The 19,264-nt window shown below is 44.4% G+C and overlaps 1 protein-coding gene across 1 annotated transcript in view; it reads right to left on the bottom strand.

Moving 5' to 3' along the window:
• The window catches only part of nrxn3a (neurexin 3a), a 564,844-nt gene that overhangs the window by 65,192 nt on the left and 480,388 nt on the right, over positions 1-19,264 (bottom strand). Inside the window, exon 16 of the mRNA XM_056296357.1 lies at positions 1,649-1,956. Within this exon, the coding sequence (XP_056152332.1) occupies positions 1,649-1,956 (308 nt within the window). The remainder of the gene's footprint in view (positions 1-1,648; positions 1,957-19,264) is intronic.

Genomic DNA, 19,264 nt, shown 5'->3' with positions numbered 1-19,264 from the left:
TAGAGACCACCATCCGATGCTGCCTAGATACGTTCTCCCGTCACCACCTTGCAGTCTCCCAATCTCTCTCAGATTACACCTCCTACATAAGATATAGTCCACTTGTGTGCTCCTTCCTCTACTCTTATATGTCACCCTGTGTTCCTCCCTCTTCTTGAAATATGTATTCATCACAGCCATTTCCATCCTTTTTGCAAAATCCACCACCATCTGTCCTCCCACAGTTCTCTCCTTGACACCATACGTACCCATCACCTCCTCATCACCTCTGTTCCCTTCACCAACATGTCCATTGAAGTCTGCTTCAATCACCACTCTCTCCTCCTTGGGTACCCTCTCCACCACGTCATCTAACTCACTCCAGAATGATTCTTTCTCTTCCATCTCACATCCAACTTGCGGGGCATATGCGCTGATAACATTCAGCAATACACCTTCAATTTCCAGCTTCATACTCATCACTCTGTCTGACACTCTCTTCACCTCCAGCACGCTCTTGACATACTCTTCCTTCAGAATTACCCCTACCCCATTTCTCCTCCCATTTGCACCATGGTAGAAAAGTTTGAACCCACATCCAATACTCCTGGCCTTACCCCCCTTCCACCTGGTCTCTTGCACACACAGTATATCTACCTTTCTTCTTTCCATCATATCAGCCAGCTCTCTCCCTTTACCAGTTATAGTACCAACATTCAAATTTCTGACTCTCACCACCACACTCCTACCCTTCCTGCTTTCCCACTACCTCTGGACAAGCCTTCCCCCTCTCCTTCTCCCAACAGTAGCATAGTTTCCACTAGCACCCTGCTGACCAACAGTACCGGTGGTAGCCGTTGGTAACCAGGGCCTTGACCGATCCGGTATGGAAATCTGATTTATGACCCGCATATTTGATTTGGCAAAGATTTTACACAGGACTCCCTTCCTGATGTAACCCTCGACATTTATCCAGGCTTGGGACCAGCATTAAGAATGTGGCTTGTGCATCCACATTGGCTGGGTTTTAGTCCTTTCCTAATATTCTATATAATAATTTAATTTCCTTACATTTAGAAGCTTGACTTTCTATGTTCACAAATGTGTAATAGATTTAAGAAACAGCAAGTACAAATTTAACAGTTGCAAAGTAAGTGACTATCAAATTACTGTGATTATCCTGTGGAATGTTTCAGCTTATTCCAATTTGATCAATATGTAAATTAATATCAGCCTTTTCAGTGTAAGTTACTCAAGAATAGTTGTGAAATATTACATGATATGACCTATTTTAATGTAATCATAACTATCAATAGGTGTATTTATTTTCTATTAGAAATTCTGATCCATCAGTACATTTTCAAACACTTACTACTTAGTAAAAACTTACAAATGCTTCATAATGCTTCATGGGGAGGTTTTAAAGTTTTAATGCACACATTACTAACTGCATTTTAACCATGTATTTTGGCAGTGTCTTTTTCCTTGTTTTTTCACTGTGCACATAAATTAAATTGCCGTTGCCCTCTTGAAGTATACCACATCTATGGTTAAACTCCTGCATTGTAGCTTCACTTATGCTGAAGCCTATCCCCACTTCTTAAGAGTCAAACTGCTTATAACAGTGATCATGATGATATCTTAGATTGACAGGGAAGTCTACCCATACCTGTACAGTAGGGGAAGAGCGGTGTTTGCGTGTGGTGGTTGTAGACATAGTGGTGGTGGTCTCGATGAAGGTGGTGGACATCTCTGGAGGAATGGCAGTGGTCTTGGCTGAACCAGCCCCAGGGGGGACATCACCCACCAGCCTAACACTGCCATTGATCTTGATGTTTTGATTGCCCTCAGCAGCCATATTCAAAACCTTGAGCCCATTGTAGTATAACCCAGACAGCTGACCCTGAAAAGGCCGCCCTCTGTCACTACCGCCGATTGTAACTGCTGCCTGGGTGTTGAATATAGTTAGCTGCCGGCCTGAAAGAGAGACCCAGATGTAAGTCAACTCCAACAAGTGCTACATCATCCTAGAATTTGTGTGTTTAAGAATCCCTCACCGCTCAAGGCTCCACTGTTTTCTTTAAGGCTACAGACAGCAAACTATTGTAAACATGTGGGATGACTAACACAGGTCATGAAGGTTGTGATAGCTAACCTGTAAACACAAGGCTAACCATATATTATTGGTCCTTGCTTCTGTTGGTGTCTCACTAGATAAGTAAATTAATAGAAAGGTTATTTCAATGTCAACTATCATTGGTATCAGTGAACTTGCCTGTCCAAGTAAACTCTCAGGGGGACTTTGAATGTACAATGTGCAATGGTACAAAGACTTTCAGCCAGCAATGGTCATATTAGTAGGTGTGTATATTATTAATGATTGCTTAACACCTCAGTATATTGAAAATCCCGTTATTGGAAAGTCTACAGCATTTAAACCTGTAATCCATATATTTGGGTGTTGTCAAGATCTCCTGTTGATAAAAGGTCATCTAAACATAAATTTTAACTTCAGCATGAGTATATTATTTAATAAATGGATGAAATTAGATTGTACAGCAGCATATGATGATGTAACTATTGCTGTAACTGATGCTTATGCTGCTATTGCTGCAAACTTCATTAAAGTTGTCCACATATTATTTTGTTTAGAACTGGTTAGTTAAAATTACAATTCCTAAGATGTTATTTTATGTATCTGAAATATGATGACAATGTGGTGATTCTGTTGGAGAGTCAATCAGTATTCCAGTAGTAGAGCATCCAACATAGTTGGCTCTCAGAGCCAAGGGAAATAGAACTATTGCAACTGATTTCTCTTACTACAAACAAGGTGTAGCCTTTGTGGCTCATGCAATGTCAGCTCACCAGGAAATAGTCTCCTCCCTTGCAAAAAATGCCATCCTTGGACTCAGCCAGTCAAAATGTCCTCAAATTTCATCGCAAAATTATTCTACAGTAACACTGATCATCTGACTGACAGACACATCAGCATCATGTTTAAATCTTCTTCCCTACAGGAGATATTTACAAAACAAGTATGCTTGCCACAGCACCAGTAGGCACAAGCCAGCCAAAATAAATGTTCACATTAATATACGGAGACTGGAGAGTGTTTACAACCATGGTAAAGATGTCAGCTGGCACCATGTATCCTGGCTCCATGGTCCAGATGGATAAAATAAGGATTTTTTTAATGAAGAAATGTAATGGATTACAGCTTTAAATTCACAATTTAAATCATCTACAAAATATTATATAATAACCAAACTGAGATTCACACCTATACATTCCTTTGAGTGAGTAGTAACTGAAATTTGTTACGAGACAGTTGAAACATGTAAGGTATAACTTTGGCCATGGACTCTATAGTACTTTCATGAAGATGTCACATTCTGATTTAGTAACTTAGATCTTTAAACAGAAAATAAGCTAAGTTCCCAAAACTTTTTTTTTCTGAATCTAAGAACTCTCAGACCATTTTACCCTTAAGTAATACAGGTGTAGGCGAATTACATTTTGTTACAGTGCTTTTCAAACAATGTGTGCATACATTAATTTGAAGTACTTAATATTTCATCTATGGATTTTTTTTATATATATATATATAAATGAGTTTGGTGCTGGCAAAAAAAAAAAACACAAGAAAAGAAAAGACAGAAGTGTGCTTCTTTGGGATTACCTTTTTCTTGTAGCCATTCCTCTACTGGTCTTGCATATTTGAAAGGAATTTTCTTATTGGCCATTTGATAGCGTTCAATGTCACTGTTCCCTTAAAAGTTTAGGAAAACATTTATGAAAAACATTTATAGAGTATCAGCATCATGTCACCTGGAAGAATTTAATGTCACTTTCATGCTAATCAAGGGAAAAATTAATCACTTTTAGGTGAAGATGATCTTTTAAAATATTTCTTGGTTTGGGGATTCTAGTTATGAGATAACCAGAAACTGCCAATTTGCTGTTCTGTTGATTGCATATACTTTGCACAGAAGGGTTATCAAACCTCATGTAGCTTTTTCTTCTTTTTGGTTTTAACGAACCTTTTTAACATGGTAAAGCATAGGCTTAACACAGCATATAATATATGGGGCAATATCAAAACACAATATATTGGATAGTCACTGGACAGAAACTGCATTTGCATAGTGAAGTGGTTTATCAGGATGTGGGTTAATGATAATCACTTCTTCTAGGACATTGTGGTAAATGTACTATAACTAGTGTGTGCAATATGAAGAATCTTATTGAGGGTCCACAGTCTGCACATACTGTAATGTCCACAAGCAGGTCATTTACAAGCTACAGTTAATTTTTTTTTCAATTCAAAACTTTATTGCAGACTCAGGGTCCATAACAGACAAAGACAAATAGGTAAAGGACAAACCCCAGACAATACAAAGAGTAAACACAATAAAATGCCATAAATGGAACAAGTCAGTGTCTTATAAGAAGGCAGCTATACCAGTGGTCCCACTGCCGGGATTAGTAGCGTGTGGCACTGAATCTTATATTAGTTAAACTCTTGATGATTACATTATCAGAGTCACTGGGCCGGCAAATACATTCATACATGAGATTTCTTAGAAGAGCCTGAAAGGTACTGACTCCTGCAGCCACAAACATTTCACTTGCACTACATCTCTAGGTCTTGTTAATAGTATTCTCATGTGTTATGTGTCTTATTTTTATACTTATAGTAGGGCTTACTACCTTCATACAGACCACTAACAATATCATCATACATGCAGCAGAGATCTCTCCTATGCCTCATATCCTTACAATTAATGTCTCTGTTAATACCTGCATCTCTAAGCAGATGTATATTACCCAAGGTTTCATCTGTACGGGTATGATAGGCTAAGATGTCCTCTTCTGTAACAGTTGACCAGTCCAACCTTTCTGCATTATCACTATCTCCATTAATAGACAGCACAGGCAGATGTTCAACATTTATAGCCATAGCAAGAGGTATGAGATCAGGAGATCAGTTGTTGCTGCCCCATACATAACACCCATACTCCCCAACGAGGCATGTGCATCAGCAGTGCAAATACAGTGGTCCAGCCATGACGTAGTGTGCCAGGCCTCACTTATGTATGTAAAAGTATTGGTAGGCAACAAGACTTTGCTTGACAATATACGATTATTATCTTGACAGAACTGAACCATGTGATTAGCAAATAACGAATTCATGTCTGAGATATCAGCATTCAGATCCCCAATGACATACACACTGAAAGAAGTATTAGCTTGAATAAAGGAATTGATGAATGCAAGCCTATTTAAATATTAATCCTCATTCTGCTGGCATTCATAGGGTGTATACACATTTAGGATAAAGAATTCCCTGTCATTGTGAGTAAACTGTATTGCAATGCACCAGTCAACACCAAGCCTAACCACATTTATCAATGAGTCGAGCTTCTTATTCCATGGAATAGCCACACCCCCTGGTAGCCTGCCTCTGACTATTCCCACGCCAAGTTCAGTTGTAGACTCCCCAGCCCCATAAATGTTCTCATTGAAGGAGTTTAGTTTTTCCCGCTCTTGCTTTGCTAAAAATGTCTCTTGCATACATAGTGTCACAATTCTCCAAAAGTTTTTTCAACAACTATGTGGTGAGCTTTATCCCCTGCGCTCTGACAGAAAAAAAAAGAGAAGAGGAAAGCACTGAGTGAGTTGCTAAGCTAAGCTAACGAGGATACAAGCTAACTCCCAACATAACGTTACCATGTCGCTTGCAGGAAGCGTCGCTCTCCTTCCCTTTGATACTGAAAGTGATCCCAGTTCAACTGGACTACGATGGACAAAATGGGTACAAAGGTTGGAAAATCATACCATAGCTATGAACATTACTGGTGATGCTAGGCTAAAAGCATTGCTGTTGCACTTACCAGAAGAACGAGTGCATGATATCTATGATACTATGGCAGTCGAGGCAGACAAGTATGCAGATACAAAACAGAAGCTTACAGGATATTTTTCACCCAAAAATAATGCCCGGTATCAAGTCTACATAGAAAATCTGGATAGCTACCACACAAACATCCATCCATCTGTTATTTGACCAGCTGATCCTGCTCTCAGGGTCACGGGGATGCTGGAGCCTATCCCAGGAGTCACTATGCGGGGAGATACCCTTGACAGGCCGCCAGGCCATCACACAGGGCCACACACACACACACACACACACACACACACACACACACACACACACACACACACACACACACACACACACACACACACACACACACACACACACACACACACACACACACACACAGTTTAGTATGGCCGATCCACCTGACCTATATCTCTTTGGAAGGAAACCAGAGCACCCAGAGGAAACCCACGCAGACACGGGGAGAACATGCAAACCCCACACAGAGGACGACCCGGGACGACCCCCAAGGTTGGACTACCCCGGGGCTCGAACCCAGGACCTTCTTGCTGTGAGGCAACCACGCTAACCACTCTGCCACCATGCCGTTGAGTTTACAAATATCCATCCATCCATTATCCAAACCGCTTATCCTGCTCTCAGGGTCGCGGGGATGCTGCAGCCTATTCCAGCAGTCATTGGGCAGCAGGCGGGGAGATGCCCAATGACTGCTGGAATTTACAAACAGATTCTGAAATTAAAGCACAACTAACACAGCTGCACATCATCCAGGCTTCACAGGAAGGCAATGAGAGAGCCTGACATAACACTAAATGGACTTCTGGACCACGGGAGAACGCCAGCACTGTCTGAAATGCAGGCTGCAGGCATAGAACAGGGTACAGCTGCTACAGTGAATGTGGTGCATTACAAGGCTCAAAACAAGCCGTCAGCTTGGAATGTACGCCCAATGAGAGGTAAAACAAATAACCAGAGTAGTAATTGTGGAGGCAAATACCCACACGAAGAGGACTGCCCAGCTAAAGGCAAGCTAGGCACAGCATGTGGTAAACAAAACCACTTTGCAAGACATTGCCACTCAAAACTCAGAGGTAAGGACATAAAACAATATAAAGACAACAGTAAACAACAGAACGCACATCAGCGAGTACACCATGTCACCAGCACTACACCCAGTGAAAGTAACAAGTCAGGTTCATCTAGCAGCAATGATGAATATGTGTTCGTACTAAATAGAGACTGCAAAACTACCACATACCAACATCAAGTTAAACAACCTCAGTGTGCCATTCTTGATAGACACGGGGGCCACAGTGAACATCATCAGTGAAGCAACATTCAACAAACTAAAGCCACACCCACAACTCAGGCCAACTGTGACAAAAATCTATCCCTATTGCTTCAAAATCCCTCTCCCTGTTGTTGGTGTATTCAAAGGGAATGTGGAAAAAGGAAACAAACAGTCTTGAGGCATGTTCTGTGATTCAAGGGAACAGTTTCTCCACACTAAGCTATGACACATCTACGGAGCTAGGGCTGATCAAGATAGTAACTTCCCGTCACCCATACCAACCAGCAGGATAGTTGCAGAAGAGCTTGTCGACAACTACCCAGAACTGTTTGATGGAATCGGCACGCTGAAATACTTCCAGGTTAAGCTCCATATTAACCCCAATGTCCAAACCGCATGCCAACCGCACAGGCGTGTGCCATTCCACATAAGGCAGAAAGTGGAAGATGAACTGCGAAAGCTGGAAGCAGATGAAATAATGGAGACAGTCAGGTCCCACGCCATGTGTCTCACCATTCATCACAGCCCCGAAACCAAAAGACCCAGACAAAGTGAGAATCTGTGTGGGCATGCGTCAAGCAAACACTGCCATCGAATGTAAACATTACATCACATCCACCATGGATGATATATTCATGAACTGAATACAGCCACTGTGTTTACTAAGCTGGATCTGACAGCAGGGTACCACCAGCTAGAGCTCCACCCTGACAGAAGGTATATAACCACGTTCACCACCCACCTTGGTTATAAACGCCTGAACTTCGGCATCTCATCAGCTGCAGAGGTATTTCAGAACACCATCTGCTAGACTCTCCAAGGGCTCAAAGGAGTGAAAAATCTGAGTGACAACATCATCATCTATGGTACCTCCCAGTCTGAGCATGACAGCAACCTCAGAGCAGTGTTCCAGAGGTCAAAAGAGCGCCGCCTCACACTCAACCGAAAGACATATGAAATCAACAAGTCCAGGCTCGAATTCTTTGGATTCATCTTTTATGTGGATGGCATCACAGCAGACCACCAAAAAGGTAGCAGCTATAAAGCAGGTCAGCAACCCAAAGGATCCAGGTGAAATCAGGAGTCTACTTGGGATGGCTAATTACTGTTCTCGATTCAATCAAAGGCTTTGCCTCTATCTCTGCACCTTTGCACAAGCTCACAAGGAAAAATATGCCATGGGAATGGGTTCCAGAACAAGAAGCAGCACTACACGCCATCAAATACAGTCTAAACAGTGATACCAACATGTCATACTTTGATCCAAACAAAGAAACAGAGCTGATCGTCGATGCCAGCCCTATAGGGCCCTGTAGGGCTCGGTGCCAAAGAGAAAAGTGAGAGACACACCATATCGTATGCAAGCCGTGCTCTCAGCGATGTGGAAAAGCACTACTCACAGACAGAGCAAGAGGCACTGGCTGTCGTCTGGAGCTGCGAGAATTTCCAACAATACATCTGCGGACATCCAGTCACACTAGGTGAATGACCACAAGGTCCTTGAGATCATCTGGAACAATCCCAGATCAAAACCACCTGCTAGAATCGAGAGATGGGAACTCAGGCCTCAGCCATACACCTACAACGTGGAGTATAGAAAAGGAGCTGACAACATGTACATCCAGTTCTTCTCCGTGCACTTAACGGGGGCGGTCATCTTCTCCAAGGTGGACCTCATGCATGGATACCACCAGGTGCTCATCCACCCACAGGATGTGCCGAAGACGGCAGTAATCACACCATTCGGCCTGTTTGAGTTCCTCAGGATGCCGTTTGGGCTCAAGGGGGCCGCGCAGAACTTTCAGCAGCTCATGGACTCTGTGCTGCAAGATATGCTGTTCCTGTTTGTTTATCTGTATTAAATTTTGGTGGCCATTATGTCCGCAGCGGAGCACCTAGTCCACCTCTGGCAGCTGTTCGAGTGGCTCAGCCAGCATGGGCTCATTGTCAACCCGGCAAAGTGCCAGTTGGGCCTGCCAGCCATTGATTTCCTTAGGCACTGGATTACAAAGGACGGAGCAACCCCCCTACCCAACAAGGTGGACGCCGTCGCCAGATTCCCACGTCCGAACACGGTGAAGTCCCTGCAGAAGTTCCTGGGCATGGTGAACTTTTACAACCGGTTCATTCCCCGGGCAGCTCATCTCATGCGCCCCCTGTATGAGGCTCTGAAGGGTAAGGACTCCAAGGGCCCAGTGGAGTGGTCGGAAGAGAGAAACCGGGTGTTTGAGGATGCTAAGGCTGCGCTGGCGGACACCGCCTTGTTGGCGCACCCATCACCAACTGCCCCAGTAGCACTCACCAAGGATGCCTCAGATTATGCCGTGGGGGCAGTGTATGAGCAGTGGGTGGGCGGAGTCTGGCAGCCACTCACTTTTTTCAGCCGCCAGTTGCGCAGCAGTGAGAGGAAATACAGTACCTTCGACCGGGAGCTTCTTGGCCCGTTTCTCGCCATCCACCGCTTCCGGTTCCTGCTGGAAGGCCGCCGGTTCTCTGTGTTTGTGGACCACAAGCCACTGACATTCACCATGGCCAAAGCCACTGAGCCGTGATCTGGGCGCCAGCAGCGCCAGCTCTCTTACATCTCGGAGTTCACCACTGACATCCAGCACGTCTCTGGCAAGGACAACTTCGTCGCTGACTGCCTCTCTAAGGTGATGTTGGGGGCCATCCACTTGGGACTCAACTACGCAGCCATGGCTGCAGACCAGGCTACTGACACAGAAGTGCAGGCCTACCAAACCACTGACACCGGGCTGCAGTTGAAGGATGTGGTGTTCAACGACGCCGGGGCCACACTTCTCTGTGACATCTCCATGGATCAGCCTCGGGCCATGGTACCCACGGGCTGGTGGTGATGGGTTTTTGATGCCATCCATGGCCTTTCACACCCAGGCGTGAAGGCATCAACGACGTTGGTGGAGGCCAAGTTCGTGTGGAATGGCCTCAGGATGGACATCAAGGACTGGGCAGGCACCTGTGTGCCGTATCAGTGCTCCAAGATTCACCACCACACCAAGGCACCCCTGGCGCTGTTCCCAGTGCCTGGGAGGTGTTTTGACCATGTCAATGTGGACCTAGTAGGACCCCTTCCCTCCTCCCGTGTTTCACGCATCTCCTTACCATGGTGGACAGGACCACTAGGTGGCCAGAGGCTATTCCGTTGTCAACCACCACGTCTGCTGAGGTGCCCCGGGTGTTCATCGGGTCCTGGGTAGCCCAGTTTGGCACGCCATCCGACCTCAATTCTCACCAGGGCCCACAGTTCACATCCGAGCTCTGGACTGCAGTCGCTGAAAGCCTAGGGGTGAAGCTGCACCGCACCATGGCATACAACCTGCAGGGCAATGGTTTAAGTGATCGGTTTCATCGTTCTACGAAATACACTCTTCAGGCCAGCCTCACAGACAGCAGTTGGGTCAACCAGCTACCATGGGTCATGCTTGGCCTGCGGACCGCTCCTAAGGAAGACTTCCAGTCCTTGTCGGCCCAGCTGGTTTATGGCCAGCCACTGCGGGTCCCGAGGGAATTCCCAGATGGTGCGGCACCCTGGTCTGCTGCCCGCCAACGGGCTGTGTTCCAGGATGGCGCTGGCGTTTTCACTCCAGTCCCAACTTCGCAGCACGGCCTCCTTCAGTCTTACATCCCAAAGGACCTGCAGTCAGTTGGGTATGTCTTCATCCGGCATGAAGCCCACCATACCCCCCTGTGGCCCCCCTACGATGGCCCCTTCCGTGTCCTGGTGGTGAGGACTAAGAACTTTGTGGTGGAGGAGGACTAAGAACTTTGTGGTGGGTAAGGACTAAGAACTTCAGATGGAGAACCCACAAATATTCTATGAAGAGCCTTTCTGCAGATGCGGTAAGATCTGCAAAAACCCAAGAAGATCCACCAGACCAGGATGGGCTGCTTGAGGAAGGAGCAAGTGGTGCAAATCAGAGTGCAAGTACCTGATACAGCACCTACTGAGACTGAGGAGGAGCTAGGGCCTGGAGAAATCCCACAGTTTCCAGAACCTTCAAGAACCAAAGAGGGGTTGGGGCTTGATCACCCCCGGCTGGGTCACTTGGGCAAGGGTGTCTGATGTTAAGACCTGAAACACCTGATGACCCCTGGTTCATTACTGACAGTGTTCAGGTTGCACCACATGGTGAATTTAAGAACAAGGAAGAATGACGGATACTAACTGATGTCTGTGTTCTTTATTATTTCTAAACTTCACTCAGTATTTTCATGTCAAAAATATAATTTTATTGACATTTTACATTTGTTTAGAGTGTGATATTATTGAGTTTATATAATGATTTTGCTGTTGTAAACGTTACTGTTGCTGCTCTAGAAACAACATTTAGTTATATTTAGAATATTAATAAAGTCTAAATCTGTTCTGAGATTATTGTTGTTAAAATTATTTATTTAAAAAATGTTTCTTAATGAAAAAGAACCAACATGAGTATCTATATGGAAACGAACCAATAACAGTAGTAGTATCGATAAAATCCCAAAGATACCCACCCCTACCCGTTGTGCTGATATGGAACTACTTTCTGTGTGTGCTAAGCGCAGGGATACTTCGTGATGTCATCGTTAGTGATGCGCCAGATAGCAATTCAATTCAATTCAATTCAATTCAATTCAATTTATTGTCATTAAAAACAATGTGCAGGCACATGTTAAAAATGAAATGAGGGCTGTGGCTTCACCAAACAGTGCAAGACAGACACAGACAAACATAGCAAACACAATATAAGATATACACACATGAAGACCAAAAGCTAAAAATAAGTTAAAAAAAAGCTGGAGTACAAAATATTTAAAATATCTACAGACATTCAGTGGGTAGCCAGGTTCAGGTGGGCAACAACTTGTGGAAAGAAGCTGTTTTTGAGCCTGGTAGTGCGGGCTCTGAGGCAAGTTCAGTCCAGTGAGCCTAAATGAAAATGTTATTGGTGTAACGGTGTTACGTTGTAACGTGAATAAAGTAAGTGAACGTTAGTCGAGACTTCATCTGATTAACGCCGACACATAACACTACATGGTGTCAGAAGTCTAGAGGACCGAGATGATCAAGTTTCCACCGCCTGAAAGTTTGGATTTTACTCGCCCTGAAAATTGGCTAGAATGGCGCCAACGTTTTCAACGCTCCAGGATAGCTACAAAGCTAAACAAAGAAGAGGGGGAGGTGCAAGTCTGCATGCTGCTCTACTCGATGGGGAGAGAATCCGAACAGGTATTCAAGTCCTTTACCTTTGCACAAGGGGAAAGTCAGAATGATTATGAAACTGTATTGGCCAAACTTGGTAACTACTTTGTACCAAGAGTTAATGTCCCCCACGAGAGGGCTCGATTCCACCAGTGTGTTCAAAAGCTGGGAAAGACGGTTGAGGAATACACACGTAGCCTGCATGAGCTAGCAGAAACGTGCGATTTTGGTGCTGCTAAAACTGAAAATATTCATGACAGACTGGTTATAGGCATACTGGATATGGAACTGTCAGAGAAGTTACAGTTAACATCTGACTGTACTCTTGACAAAGCAGTGGAGCTCGTAAGGCAGTCAGAACAAATAAAAGGGCACGACACAGAACAAGCAGGGGCCAAAGCAGCAGTGCAGTTAAATGAGATCGCCTCAAAGCACGTGCAGTATGCAGACACATGGAAATGTGGCACCGAACAGAAAAAGGGGGGCAACAGAAAAGGGGGCAGTGGAAAATAAGCGGCAAAGCCACAGGACTGGAGTGGGAAAGCCACCAAATGCTATAGGTGCGGGAAAGCACACGCTAAAGGAGACAGATGCCCTGCAAAGAATGCTGCATGTCATAATTGCAGTAAAATTGCAATGCAATGCAATGTGACTGAGCTGAGAAGATTCTTGGGCATGACTCACTACCTAGGCAGACCTGTCTGAGGTCACCAGACCCCTCAACGACCTCCTGAAGAATGAAGTGATGTGGCCTTGGGGGGCAGCATAGGAGGGGACCTTTACAAAGGTAAAACAACTAATCACTGAATCGCCTCTGCTAACCTTTTATGACTTGACAAAGCCCACCATAGTCAGTGATGATGCCAGTAGTTATGGCTTAGGTGGGGTCCTTTTGTAGAAACATGATGGACTGTTAAAACCCATAGCCTACTGTTCTAGCGCACTCATGGAGGCAGAAAAGTGCTACGCACAAATAGAAAAAGAGTGCCTCGCGTCAGTTTGGGCATGTGAAAAATTTACAAGATATTTGAACGGCCTTGATTCATTTACTTGACAAACTGACCACAAACCACTCGTTTCCTTGATAAACAGCAGAGACTTAGATTCAGTACTGATGAGGTATCAGAGACTGTTAATGTGCAAGATGCATTATAATCCTACTGCTGAATATGTCCCTGGAAAGCAGCTCGTCGTTGCAGATACGCTGTCATGGCACCCTCACCCACATACAGCGATGGAAGTCTCGGAGCTGACCAGCAAACTGGAAGCCTATGTGGAGGCTGTCCAGGAGGCCTGGCCCATCACATCAACCAAGCTGGACATTGTCAAGCAGCAGACACTGCAGGATGTTGAGTTACAGTTGGTCAACCAGTTCATGACAAAGGGATAGCCCAGGTATTCAGCAGATGTACCGCTCCAGGTAAAAGCCTATTATGCATCTAGACACCATCTTACAACTTCAAAAGAGCTGGCACTGTATGACATCAGAACAGTGGTGCCTCAGAGCTTGAGAAAGGAAATGCTGCAGCGCATTCATGGTCACCAAGGGGTAGTTAAATATCATGAGAGAGCTAAATGCAGTGTATGGTGGCCTGGAATCAGCAAACTATTCAGGAAATAGTCCGCACATGCAGATAATGTCAGACGTCTCAGCCTACACAGACAAGAGAACCACTGATCACTACCCCACTCCCAAGCCGCCCATGGGGGAGAGTGGCAGCTGATATTTGCGAACTAAACAAAGAAAACTTCCTAGTTGTTGTGGACTATTTTTTGAGGTACATTGACATTGCCCACCTCAAAGACATGTCCAGTGACACTACTATAGCCGAGTTAATGAATATCTTTGCTTGATGGGGTTGCCCTAACAAACTAATTACTGACAACGGGCCTGTTTTCTGGGAGAGGGTTTGCTCAGTTTGCCAAAAAGTATGATTTTAAGCACATCACGACAAGCCCTCACTACCGCCAAGCTAACGGCGAGGCAGAGAGAGCTGTAAGGACTGCTAAGCAGATCCTAAAACAAGCAGAATCGTTCTTAGCACTAATGACTTACAGATCAAATCCCATACAAGCCATGGGCACGAGCCCAGCACAACTCATGCTAGGACGACAGACCCGGACTACAGTCCCCACCATGGAGGTCAATCTGCAGCCTGCATGGCCAGACCTTTGGCGAGTGAGGAGGACAGATGAGAGAGCCAAGGAGAACTACAGACAAGACTACAACAACAAATACAACACAAAGGCCCCCCCAGAACTACAGCCGGGGACCAGTGTTGCTGTGAAGCTGGATAATGAGTGCGGATGGTCAAAGCCAGCTGTAGTCCTGTGAGAGTGCGACACACCCCGCTCATACATTATCCAGACAGTCGGCTTGTGTTCGTCACATGAATGCGTCTCTGGGTGTGTCGGAAAAAGCAGTGGTTCGGCCTGGATTCGCCTTGTCACGAAAGTGGCGAGGCGTCTCCTTCCAGACTGTCAGCCGGAGAGATGCAGTTGGCGAACGCATGCAGTACGAGGGTGGGTGTTTGAACTAGAATAGGAAGCGATTGGCCACTAAATTGGGAGAAAAAGGGAAAAATCAGAAATAAATTGCCTTCTCATTTTGGAGAGTTCTGGCTATGGTCTCGCATGGTCCAAAAAGAGCCTGACAGCTCAAAAGGCCAAAGTATGCTCTTGCTTTTGTAGCTTGTTTGTATAGACCAGATAGTTTCGCCCAAGTATCTTCCCTTACTGTCCTGTCTTGCTCTAGCACCTTCAGTGTCTCCAAAAGGGCTGTATATGAGGAGCAAACCCGTGAAATAGCCCTTGTGCACACAACCCATCGAGTCGGGCATAATGACAGCAAATTGCAGACCACCTCATCACTACCAAACATAAACTGGAACAACGACTTACGCTTTGAGGACTCCCCTATCACCACTGAGACATTCCGTATAAAGTTTAGCGTGTCTGCAACAACGTGAACTTCCCTCGCCACTTCCTGTAACAGCAGATCTAGTGAATGGTTACTGCAGTGCACACAGAGTGCATCTGGATGCTGCTCTTTCAGTTTTGCTTACACGCCTGAGATGCAGCCTGATGCCTGAGCAGCGCCATCAAAGCAAAATCCCTTCAGACGTTCCAGTGGCAAATTCAAGTGCACAAAACATCTTTAATGCAGGAAAACGGTGTTTCTCCAGTTGAATCAGGCGCATTATAAAACCCAAGGAAAACATCCACAGCCTCGAGTTTTGAATCCACGTATTGCAGACTACAGGAAAATTGCTCTGTTGTAGTAACATCGGTGGTCGCATCTGCAGTTAAACCATAGAAATAATGATCTCTCGCCTCAGACACGATTCCTCTTTGAAGAGCATGGGCAAATATTTCCAGTATTTCATTTTGAATCGTGTCCTACATCCAGTTGTCTCTTCGCTGTAGCCACTGGCGGGATTTAGGCAAATCATATGTCCTCTCCATCATTAGTTTCCAAAGCACTCCATTTCGATTAGTATGGCCTCTTAACGGAAGCCCTTCAGTGCCGAGGAGTCTTATCGATCTAAATACCAGTTCTAAGACAGGTCTGGCAGTTTGCTGCTGTCTCTCAACACTGTCCGACAGTAGAACATTAACTGGAGTGTTGCTGAGCGAAGCATTCTCATTGACTCTGAATGTACACTACCGTTCAAAAGTTTGGGATCACCCAAACAATTTTGTGTTTTCCATGAAAAGTCACACTTATTCACCACCATATGTTGTGAAATGAATAGAAAATAGAGTCAAGACATTGACAAGGTTAGAAATAATGATTTGTATTTGAAATAAGATTTTTTTTACATCAAACTTTGCTTTCGTCAAAGAATCCTCCATTTGCAGCAATTACAGCATTGCAGACCTTTGGCATTCTAGCTGTTAATTTGTTGAGGTAATCTGGAGAAATTGCACCCCACGCTTCCAGAAGCAGCTCCCACAAGTTGGATTGGTTGGATGGGCACTTCTTTGAGCAGATTGAGTTTCTGGAGCATCACATTTGTGGGGTCAATTAAGCGCTCAAAATGGCCAGAAAAAGAGAACTTTCATCTGACACTCGACAGTCTATTCTTGTTCTTAGAAATGAAGGCTATTCCATGCGAGAAATTGCTAAGAAATTGAAGATTTCCTACACCGGTGTGTACTACTCCCTTCAGAGGACAGCACAAACAGGCTCTAACCAGAGTAGAAAAAGAAGTGGGAGGCCGCGTTGCACAACTGAGCAAGAAGATAAGTACATTAGAGTCTCTAGTTTGAGAAACAGACGCCTCACAGGTCCCCAACTGGCATCTTCATTAAATAGTACCTGTTAGAGCCTGTTTGTGCTGTCCTCTGAAGGGAGTAGTACACACCGGTGTAGGAAATCTTCAATTTCTTAGCAATTTCTCGCATGGAATAGCCTTCATTTCTAAGAACAAGAATAGACTGTCGAGTTTCAGATGAAAGTTCTCTTTTTCTGGCCATTTTGAGCGTTTAATTGACCCCACAAATGTGATGCTCCAGAAACTCAATCTGCTCAAAGAAGTGCCCATCCAACCAATCCAACTTGTGGGAGCTGCTTCTGGAAGCGTGGGGTGCAATTTCTCCAGATTACCTCAACAAATTAACAGCTAGAATGCCAAAGGTCTGCAATGCTGTAATTGCTGCAAATGGAGGATTCTTTGACGAAAGCAAAGTTTGATGTAAAAAAAATCTTATTTCAAATACAAATCATTATTTCTAACCTTGTCAATGTCTTGACTCTATTTTCTATTCATTTCACAACATATGGTGGTGAATAAGTGTGACTTTTCATGGAAAACACGAAATTGTTTGGGTGATCCCAAACTTTTGAACGGTAGTGTATGTCTGACATGTCATGCTGGCTAAACTTTGTGGTTGCTTTACGCCAGTTACAAAAGCCTCCTACTGTGAATGAACTTGTCTTTCTGTCGTGGTGTCTTAATCCCTTCTCTGTGGCTTTGCCACAGGTGAAGCAAAGAACGGGTCTCTCTCTGTGACATAGTGCAACCATTTCCACCGGTTAAACCAGCTTTTTTGAAATGACCGCTCGAAGGTCTCTGTTTCAGTTCTTCTCCCAGGAAAACGCAGGTCTGGTTGACAAGGCTCGTCAAATCCTCTCACACTCACGTTAGCTTGGCGGCCTGGCCTGGAACATGTAACTGCTGAGCCGGCTGAGTCCTGCCAGTCTGAGTTTGCTAACGTTAGCTCTTGGGTGTTAACAGCCGCTGACCCGCTAGCTACACTGTCCGCACTGCTAATACCCTCCTGGTGATTGTCAGTTGGGAGAGTAGAAGTAGGCCTAGGTGCTGCATCTTCTAACTCGGTCGTCCTGGCTGTTTTCGCATTTTTAGAATTGAAAAAGTCTAAGATTCGTTTTTGCGCCATGTTGTTAAGTGACCTCGTCCGACGACCGTTTGCCAATCAGTGCCTCATGACTGAGCATTTGTATCGACATCAAAGTGACACCGCCGTGAACCCGTCGGTCTGTGATCACTAACAACTAACAGACACATTTAAATTTTTAACATGTTTCCTTCCCCAAAGCAAAATTATTCACTATGTCGTTTTAATATATACTGCTCAAAAAAATAAAGGGAACACCTAAAAACACAATATAGACCTCGATGAATGAAATATTTCAGCTGAAAATCTTTATTTATTAGACAGAGGAATGTGTTTAGAGCAAAACAACCTAAGAATGATCAATGGAAATCAAAATCATTAGCCCATTAAGGTCTGGATTCAGAATCATACTCAAAATCAAAGTGGAAAATGAGAACATAGGCTGATCCAACTTCTGTGGAAATTCTTCAAGACGATTCAAAATGAGGCTCAGTAGTATGTGTGGCCTCCACGTGCCTGTATGCACTCCCTACAACGTCTGGGCATGCTCCTGATGAGACGACGGATGGTCTCCTGAGGGATCTCCTCCCAGACCTGGATCAGGGCATCGGTCAACTCCTGGACAGTCTGTGGTGCGACATCGCGTTGGCGGATGGTACGAGACATGATGTCCCAGAGGTGCTCGACTGGATTCAGGTCTGGGGAACATGCAGGCCAGTCCAGAGTACATCTTACAATGCTGTGATTGCAACTATTTCCCCAATCCTGTGTGAATAGTACACATGGCCATTGTAACTCTAATTAATGGTCACAAAAATGTGCATATTGTAGATAACCTTGTCGTTGGTTTGGTTGCAATGCAACTTTATTTTTTTATAAGGATGGGAATACTTGGAGTCATTTGAAAATGAAGAAGTCCCTTAGATGAGTGATGAAACATTTCTCCCGATAAATGTTGTGTCCAGATGAACTTATTCAATTTCCTGTGATAGCCCTGTACCAAGGCTGAGCCCTTTGCAGGCCCTATACTTGAAATGAATTGTTTGTTAGTTACCTTTACATATTCCAATCATGCTGACCATCCAGGCCATTCGTACATGTACCGTGGCTGAACTGCTTGGGTTAGGGTTTTGTCCGAAAAGAAATATCTTGCATTTCACCAGGAAAATAAGCTTCAAAGTTGCCATTCTTGACAGCAGCAAGAGGAGACATTATGTCATTTTTATGTGAGCTTTTTGTTAATACACTTACAGCTCACTGAAATAATGCTTCATTCCTCCTGAAAGGTGATAAAATTAAAAGTTGTTTTGTCATGTATACTTGCATGGCTTTGGTACGTCATAGAATAAAGCAGTGAAGAGATGAAGTATTGCTTATTCTACAAAGACATTCTAAAATGCCCTGGACACATTTGTTGGTACCCCATATGAAAGATAATGAATAATTGGATTATAGTGATATTTCAAATTAACGAGGTCCTTTAATTAGTATCACACGTCTCCAATCTTGTAATCAGTCATTC

Source organism: Lampris incognitus, chromosome 16 (genome assembly GCF_029633865.1).
Source record: "Lampris incognitus isolate fLamInc1 chromosome 16, fLamInc1.hap2, whole genome shotgun sequence".
NCBI lineage: Eukaryota > Metazoa > Chordata > Actinopteri > Lampriformes > Lampridae > Lampris > Lampris incognitus.
The sequence above is the reverse complement of the archived record's forward strand: the minus strand, read 5'-3'. Positions and strand labels throughout refer to the sequence as shown.